The sequence below is a fragment of the Oncorhynchus masou genome, unplaced genomic scaffold, assembly GCF_036934945.1.
Source record: "Oncorhynchus masou masou isolate Uvic2021 unplaced genomic scaffold, UVic_Omas_1.1 unplaced_scaffold_1350, whole genome shotgun sequence".
Taxonomy (NCBI): Eukaryota; Metazoa; Chordata; class Actinopteri; order Salmoniformes; family Salmonidae; genus Oncorhynchus; species Oncorhynchus masou.
Window position 1 is genome coordinate 107,178 of NW_027003391.1, and position 9,466 is coordinate 116,643.

The window sequence follows — 9,466 nt, forward strand, 5'->3', positions numbered from 1 at the left end:
AAAACATGGAAATGGGAGACATATTTGACCTCATAGGTTAGAGGACAACCGACAGAAGACAGTCAGCTACATTTTGGAGTGACGCATTGAAATTTCGGGGTCTCCAAAACGGGTCCTGTGTGGCTCAGTCGGTAGAGCATGGCGCTTGCAACGCCGAGCGCCGTGGGTTCGATTCCCACTGGGGCCACCCATATGTAAAAGTAGTGGCCCCAGCCGACTTGTAAGTCGCTTTGGACAAAAGCGTCTGCTAAATGGGATATATTATTATATATTAAGAGAAACACAACACATATTTAGCATCACTCACATCAATATCACGTTGAAATCAATTGCACAAGAGGGGGAGATGAGGTTGCACGACCTGATAAAACTATCAGCTCAAAAACACACGGAATAATGTGTACATCACTGGTTAGTGATAGCTCGCTACATTTTGAAGTGTTGCATTTTGATTCAAGTAGGTCGCCAATGCAGTAAGTGTAATGCAACAAGTTCTTGTTAATCACAAATAGTACTTTCATTTCAGAACCTGGATTTTTCCCCTGATGAGGCTAATATCCATATCACACTGAAATCAATAGAACAGGGGCAAAATATTAGGGTTCTACATTGTCAATTAAAATACGCCTTCTACAATGTTAAAAACAATCTACATTGTGACATTATTTCATTGATATCTTGAAACAACTTCTTCATGTATGTATTTTCTGATGTTTAATCAGAGATCTTTTACCAGAGTATCTCTTCCCACATTGATCACAGCTAAAGGATTTTTCTCCTTTGTGTTTTTTCAGATGTACCATCAGGCAGCTTGAGCGAATAAAACTCTTCCCACATTGCTTACAGCTATGAGGCCTCTCTCCAGTGTGTGTTCTCTGGTGTGATAGTAATGTATATAATTTTGAAAAGATCTTTCCACATTCAGAGCAGCTATAAGGTTTCTCTCCAGTGTGAATTCTCTGGTGTGATTGTAATGTATATAATTTTGAGAAGGTCTTCCCACACTCAGAGCAGCAGTGAGGTTTCTCTCCAGTGTGTATTCTCAGGTGTGCTATCAGGTTGCTTGATTGAGCAAAACTCTTCCCACATTGATTACAGCTATAAGGTTTCTCTCCTGTGTGTGTTCTCTGGTGTGATTTAAAATTTCCTGAGATAGAAAAACTCTTTCCACAGTCAGAGCAGTGGTAAGCTTTCTCTCCTGTGTGTATTCTCTGGTGTATAGTCAGATGGCTAGATGAAACAAAACTCTTCCCACATTGATCACAGCTATAAGATTTCTCTCCTGTATGTGTTCTCTGGTGTATTGTCATACGGCTAGATGAAACAAAACTTTTCCCACATTGATTACAGCAATAAGGTTTCTCTCCTGTGTGTGTTCTCTGGTGTATAGTCAGAGAGCTCGAAGTAACAAAACTCTTTTTACATTGATCACAGCTATAAGGTTTCTCTCCTGTGTGTGTTCTCTGGTGTACAGTCAGACAGCCAGATGTAACAAAACTCTTCCCACATTGATCGCAGCTGAAAAGTTTCTCTCCAGTGTGAATTCTCTGGTGTGATTGTAATGTATATAATCTTGAAAAGGTCTTCCCACAGTCAGAGCAGCGTTGAGATTTCTTCTCTGTGGATCTCTGCTGGTGTTTTTTGATAGTTTCTGATGTGGAGAGACTCTTCTTTGCCTCATCAGCTTCATGATGTTGTTGAGGCTCCCCAGAGGATCCACAATAGTCATGTCTCTCTCCTGTGTGAATGACAAAGTCAGGCAGATGGTTAAAGGCCCACAACAGCAGAAATCCACTGTTTATTTGAGCTAAAAGGTGAAGCCCATGATGTTGTGCAACAATTTACGTCTGTAATGACATTTAAATGTTGTGATGAACTTATTTGACAATTGTCTTAAGACAAATCTGCCCAGATTCAAGCCTTTCTGAAGCACTCCCAGATCATCACCAATCTTCCACAAAATTTCAGTGGGTGCGAGACACTGTGGCTTGTAGGCCTCTCCCACTGTGAAATTTGGTGGAGGATCGGTGATGATCTGGGGGTGCTTCAGCAAGGCTGGAATCGGGGCAGATTTGTCTTTGTGAAGGACGCATGAATCAAGCCATGTACAAGGTCGTCCTGGAAGAAAACTTGTTTCCTTCTGATCTGACAATGTTCACCAAAACTCTTGAGGATTGTTTTTTCCAGCAGGACAATAATGCTCCATGCCACACAACCAGGTCAATCAAGGTGTGGATGGAGGACCACCAGCTCAAGACCCTCTCATGGCCCAATCTCCATACCTGAACCCTCTAATATCATCCCTCTCACCAACATGTACAGCACCAAAAAAGTACCACTTATCAGTTGATTATGGACTAACAGTCTAACAGTTTGAAGGACACAACTGATGTTATTCTAGTTAAACAGTGAGAGACAAGTTGAGTTTCATACTGGGGCTAAATGGCTAATGTAATGATGCATTAAGCCATGTATATAATATATATATATAGTACCAGTAAAACGTTTGGACACACCTTCTCATTTAAGGGCTTTAAAATAAATGTTTATTTTTTTGTTTTTTACAATTTTCTACATTGTAGAAGACATCAAAACTATGAAATAACACATGTGGAAACATGTAGTAAATAAAAGTGTTAAATCAAAATATATTTTAGATTTTTCAAAGTAGCCACCCTTTGCCTTTCATGACAGCTTTGCGCACTCTTGGCATTCTCAAGGCAAAGGGTGGCAACTTTGAAGAATCTCAGATATATTTAGATTTGTTTAACACTTTTTTTGGTTACTACATGATTCCATTTGTGTTATTTCATAGTTATGATTTCTTCACTATTACTCTACATGGAGAAAATAGTTTTTTTTTAATAAAGAAAAACCCTGAACTGAGTCCAAACATTTGACTGGTATATGACGATTGCTCTGGAAGCCCAGAAGACCAGACTGGTCTGAAGGTAGTTTGGTATCAGTCTAATAAATTAATGGAAGTCTACAGTATTTAGAAGTTGTTAATTAATGGAAGTCTACAGTATTTAGAAGTTGTTAATGAATGGAAGTCTACAGTATTTAGAAGTTGTTAATGAATGGAAGTCTACAGTATTTAGAAGTTGTTTGGTGCCTAAAAAAACAGGTTTAATATGTCAAATAAAATAGTTTGGTTTTTTGGTTATTAATTGTTAAGCCTACAAAATGTTTAAACTTTCAGTCTGGTAGACATTAGTCGTATGGTGTATATATATATTCAGTTGACATAACGATGGTTCGTTCTATTTGGTTTTCATCATAACCGAGGACATCTCTCCAAAAAGTACCATCTTTGTCCCCATGTGCAGTTGCAAACCGTAGTCTGGCTTTTTTATGGCGGTTTTAGAGCAATTCAATTCAATTCAAGCAGTGGCTTCTTCCTTGCTGAGTGGCCTTTTAGCTTATGTTGATATAGGACTCGTTTAACTGTTAACTCGTTTAATTTTGTACCTGTTTCCTCCAGCATCTTCACAAGGTCCTTTGCTGTTGTTCTGGGATTGATTTGAACTTTTCGCACCAAAGTATGTTCATCCCTAGGAGAAAGAATGCTTCTATTTCCGTGGTCCCATGGTGTTTATACCTGCGTACTATTGTTTGTACAGATGAACGTGGTACCTTCAGGCGTTTGGAAATTGCTCCCAAGGATGAACCAGACTTGTGGAGGTCCACAATTTTTTTTCTGAGGTCTTAATGATGTCAATTAGCCTATCAGAAGCTTCTAAAGCCATGACATCATGTCCTGGAATTTTCCAAGCTGTTTAAAGGCACAGTCAACTTAGTGCATGTGAACTTCTGGCCCACTGGAATTGTGATACAGTGAATTATAAGGAAATAATCTGTCTGTAAAGAATTGTTGGGAAAATGTAGTGTGTCACAAAGTAGAAGTAGACTTGCCAAAACTATAGTTTGTTAACAAGAAATTTGTGGAGTGGTTGAAAAACGAGTTTTAATGATTCCAACCTAAGTGTGTGTAAACTTCCGACTTCAACTGTATATATGATACAGCACACTGGCTGGTTTGTGTGTGTGTCTGTGTGTGGATCTGGGAAGAGGGGTGTGTCTGTGTCTGGATCTGGGAAGAGGGGTGTGTCTGTGTGTGGATCTGGGAAGAGGGGGTGTGTCTGTGTGTGGATCTGGGAAGAGGGGTGTGTCTGTGTGTGGATCTGGGAAGAGGGGTGTGTCTGTGTGTGGATCTGGGAAGAGGGGTGTGTCTGTGTGTGGATCTGGGAAGAGGGGTGTGTCTGTGTGTGGATCTGGGAAGAGGGGTGTGTCTGTGTGTGGATCTGGGAAGAGGGTGTGTCTGTGTGTGGATCTGGGAAGAGGGATGTGTCTGTGTGTGGATCTGGGAAGAGGGGTGTGTCTGTGTGTGGATCTGGGAAGAGGGGTGTGTCTGTGTGTGGATCTGGGAAGAGGGGTGTGTCTGTGGCAATCCACTGATGTTTGGCGTGTAGCACGTTGGCAGTGCTTGCTGGGACTTGTAGTGCAGCGCATCGCGGACGGTATGGAAGCAGGCCGAACTGAATTGACAACCCAAATAATTGCGCGGTCGGATTGGGCCTGAGGGCCCTGTGTTTTTCACGCGCTCTAGATAGTCTGTTTCCCCAGTGATCTGTAATAATAATTCACAGACAGTGATGATGTCATCTCACGGGGACGTGATCCAGATAGTCTGTTACCCGTCATCTGTGATAATAATTCACAGACAGTGATGATGTCATCTCACGGGGACGTGATCCAGATAGTCTTTTACCCCAGTCATCTGTGATAATAATTCACAGACAGTGATGATGTCATCTCAAGGGGACATACAGTTTGTTGCCATCTTGCTGCGAGTGTCTTTCAGGACATCCACCTCTCCCTGGGAGAACTGCAAACTGTTCTTAAGGTCTTGGACCTCTCTGGTCAGATCGGCCCTTCTTTTGTTAGTTGAATCCACCAGTATTTGGACAAAGTCTCTTGAAGCTATTTTCCTGTTGCTGTAACAAATGCTTGTAGACATTTTTTTGTTGATGTAAAAATATCACGTACCTGTCATAGTTAAACACCGTCTTCTACATTACTCCAACCCTTCTTTAACTTTGGGCGGCATGATGGATGCAACGTAGACTAACGCTGGTACACCACACTATTCCAGCAGGCACAGCTCGTAAAGCCGATGGAAACCGCAACAAACAGCAGGGATTTAAATATCCACAAGTACAGGACTGAGGCTAAAAGCATCACGGGATCCAAATTAAACAGGCTAGTAAACAAAAATGTTTTAAAAAGGAAAAACTTTTCCAGAAAGTTTCAAAACGACTAACACCTGTCTTACAGACTGTTGACCAATCAAGTTCACCTTGTCATGCTGCGTCACGTGGTTGCTAAGCTAATAGTCACGAAATCCCTTCTAAAAACCAGTCAAGAAAAATCTGACCAAAGAGAGCTTATAGACATCAGAACAGTTTTCACTAACCTTGATTTGGATGAAGACTTCTACAACAGCCTATCGACCTACCACTCGTGCTCAGCCATCCGGAAGAATAGAACTTATAAATGCCTCAAATGTTTCAACTCTATTTCGCCATTAGAAATCAAAACATGAGCTCCTATAACGCCACTGTTGGTAAATTAACACCGTATAGCCTCAATCTGGTTAAACTATCATTATGACATCATGGATGAATTCTAGAATATACTATATAGCCTAGGAAAACTGGTTAAACTATCATTATGACATCATGGATGAATTCTAGAATATACTATATAGCCTAGAAAACTGGTTAAACTATCATTATGACATCATGGATGAATTCTAGAATATACTATATAGCCGAGAAAACTGGTTAAACTATCATTATGACATCATGGATGAATTCTAGAATATACTATATATCCTAGAAATCTGGTTAAACTATCATTATGACATCATGGATGAATTCTAGAATATACTATATATCCTAGAAACCTGGTTAAACTATCATTATGACATCATGGATGAATTCTAGAATATATTATATAGCCTCAAATCTGGTTAAAACTATCATTTTGACCGTATGGATGGCCAGTCCTTGTATTCATAGTGTAGTGAATTCAGGGGGAGGCCCTGAGCTGAACTCAAACCTGGGTCCAGCGACTGTCAAATCAACACCTTATAACTGTTATGCCAAGATGTCTGAACTTCTTGACGAGGTTGCTACAATAACTTTCTCTATGAATTTGAGAGTGGTTACATTTCTCCAGCCCCCATCCCTCAGTTGTTTACCAAACCAAGTCTCAGGGCAGCCATTTTGTTGCTGTTTAAAACCTAGGTTGCCCTTTTCTTTTTTAAATCAACCAATCTGCAGTTCAACCAATAACAAAGCTGTAATTACACCACTATTTTGGTAATAAGATGATGGATGGGGCTGGAGAAATGTAACTACTCTCAAATTCATAGACAGACCTATGGATACAAGGACTGACCATCCATGATATCAACATTATAGTTTTAACCATGTTGAGGCTATACAGTGTTGGTTTACATTGTTTCTAAACATTGGAGTAAAAAAAGCTTATTTGGGAATCTGATGTGGTACAACAGTTGAACTAAGCTCATGTGTCATAATTTAAAATTCCCAATACGGATGTAGCATTGCAGATTGTCCCTTTAACACCAAACACCACATCAGTTCAACAACTGCAGAGTTTGTGCCTCTGTTTTTAAGACAGTACTTACTAGTGTTAATCAGGGAACGGTTTCTCAAAACCATCTTATTGCTAAGTTCATCGTTAGAACCATTGGATGCCTTAAGATGCATGAGGGAAACCGGGCCCAGATATTCAGTTTCCTCCTCTCCTTCCTCCTCCTTATTCGATGTGACAGTCATCTCCCCTCTTTAAATCCAAAAACTGCATCCTGGTCTTTCTCTCCCTCCTCTTCTTTTACTGTAACATCTTCCTCCTCTTTCACTCTGAACACACCTTCCTCTTCTTTCACTGAAACGTCTTTCTCTTCTTCTTTCGCGGTAACAGTCTCAACCTCTACTTGTTTTTGTATTGTAACAGCCTCCTCTTCCCCCTCCTCTTTCACGAGAGCTTCTTTCTCGGTCCAGCAGACCTCCTCCTCTTTATCAGGAGAGTAGCTTAGTGAACTCATGGTCGGGGATGTTAGATAGCTTGGCTAGTGCTAACTTAAGAAGCCAGCTAGCTGACTAATAACAACGTAAATATGACATTAAATTGGATACCTAACTCGACGACAGAAGGGGGTTTAAAACACAGGAAGCATCTAAAGCTTTATTGGTTCGTCTATCATTGCTAGCAAGCTACCGAGGTGTCTGACGAACTGTTGCTGCGGTTGAAAGAAGCGTTCCGTCCACTAGATTATACGTCACACCAGCAGCATCGCCTTAAAAGTCGCAGACCGCCATCTGCTGATTGGAGTGGGTAACGCAGTTGAGTAAAATGAATATTTAATTTTCAGACAAAAAGTTCAACCGTAGGAATCATGAGTTTTTTTTACCCACCAATGAAACAACACAGTGTGATTAAATACTTAGTAACTTAGTTGTAATCACGATCTGGCTACATTTAATATATATAGATACATATAGATACACACATACACACGATCTCACAGTCGTTTTTTCTTTACTTTACTTTACTATTTATATTTTTGACAACTTTTACTTTTAAGGCACTACATTTCTAAGGAAAATTATGTACTTTTTACTCCATAAATGTTCCCTGACACCCAAAGGTACTCGTTACATTTTGATTAAATAACAGGATAGAAAAATGGTCCACGTCAAGAGAACATCCCTGGTCATCCCTACTGCCTCTTATCTGGCAGACTCACTAAACAGAGAACATACCTGGTCATCCCTACTGCCTCTTATCTGGCAGACTCACTAAACAGAGAACATACCTGGTCATCCCTACTGCCTCTTATCTGGCAGACTCACTAAACAGAGAACATACCTGGTCATCCCTACTGCCTCTTATCTGGCAGACTCACTAAACACAAATGCTTCGTTTGTAAATGATGAGTATTGGAGTATTGAAGCTCCGTAAATAAATAAAAACAAGAAAACCGTGCCGTCTGATTTAAGGAATTTGAAATGATTTTGACTTTTACTGGGTGACTTTTCCTCAAGTAGTATTTTACTGGGTGACTTTTCCTCAAGTAGTATTTTACTGGGTGACTTTTCCTCAAATAGTATTTTACTGGGTGACTTTTCCTCAAGTAGTATTTTACTTTGTGACTTTCACTTTACATGTTCTAATAAGGTATCTTTACTTTACTCAAGTATGACAATCGGGTACTTTATCCACCACTGGCCACACCTCATGCCCTTCACAGACCGCGTGGCCAAATATTTGTATAATTTACCCAAGATAGACCAGAGCCTGTCGTTTCCAATGGGAGCAAATTAATCATAGTGGACAGAACAAGCAAGGAGGTGGGCAGAGCCCAGCAGGAGCTCGCGAGATCCTATTGGTGCGTTCCAGCAGTCATTTGCATATTTTCGATAGGGAACGCAGACTGTGTGAAATGCGCGTGTGCAATAACTCAATTCGCCCAAGTGGCAGAGCTAGAGTTTTATACATGGGGTGGCCAGGGGGTGGCCAACGCTGCTTCAGGGGGTCCATAGACCATGACAGAACATTAGTAAGTAACACTAACCTGGCATCTAAGGAGCGTGAATGAATCCTATGATTGTTGATTAGAGGCAGAAGTGATAATTCACTTAGTCCGGAGTTCTTCAATGTACCAGATAGTGAGGTCCATTTGGGTTACTACACTAGAATTCAATGTGAGGTCCATAAGGGTTACTACACTAGAATTCAATGTGAGGTCCATAAGGGTTACTACACTAGAATTCAATGTGAGGTCCATTAGGGTTACTACACTAGAATTCAATGTGAGGTCCATTAGGGTTACTACATAATAATTCAATGTGAGGTCCTTTAGGGTTACTACACTAGAATTCAATGTGAGGTCCATAAGGGTTACTACACTAGAATTCAATGTGAGGTCCATAAGGGTTACTACACTATAATTCAATGTGAGGTCCATTAGGGTTACTACACTAGAATTCAATGTGAGGTCCATTAGGGTTACTACACTATAATTCAATGTGAGGTCCTTTAGGGTTACTACACTAGAATTCAATGTGAGGTCCATAAGGGTTACTACACTAGAATTCAATGTGAGGTCCATAAGGGTTACTACACTAGAATTCAATGTGAGGTCCATAAGGGTTACTACACTAGAACTCAATGTGAGGTCCATTAGGGTTACTACACTAGAATTCAATGTGAGGTCCATTAGGGTTACTACACTATAATTCAATGTGAGGTCCTTTAGGGTTACTACACTAGAATTCAATGTGAGGTCCATTAGGGTTACTACACTAGAATACAATGTTAGGTCCATTAGGTTACTACACTAGAATTCAATGTGAGGTCCATAAGGGTTACT

General features: G+C 40.3%; 1 protein-coding gene across 1 annotated transcript; it reads right to left on the reverse strand.

Annotated features, from left to right (window-relative positions):
• Positions 1 to 364: 364 nt before the first annotated feature.
• Positions 365 to 6,857, reverse strand: LOC135530473 (zinc finger protein 239-like). The gene is made up of 2 exons (XM_064958790.1): positions 6,719 to 6,857; positions 365 to 1,738 (listed from the first exon to the last, which is right to left on the reverse strand). The coding sequence occupies exons 1-2, from the start codon at positions 6,798 to 6,800 to the stop codon at positions 693 to 695; spliced, it is 1,128 nt and encodes a 375-aa protein (XP_064814862.1). The 5' UTR covers positions 6,801 to 6,857; the 3' UTR covers positions 365 to 692.
• Between the last annotated feature and the right edge of the window lie 2,609 nt (positions 6,858 to 9,466).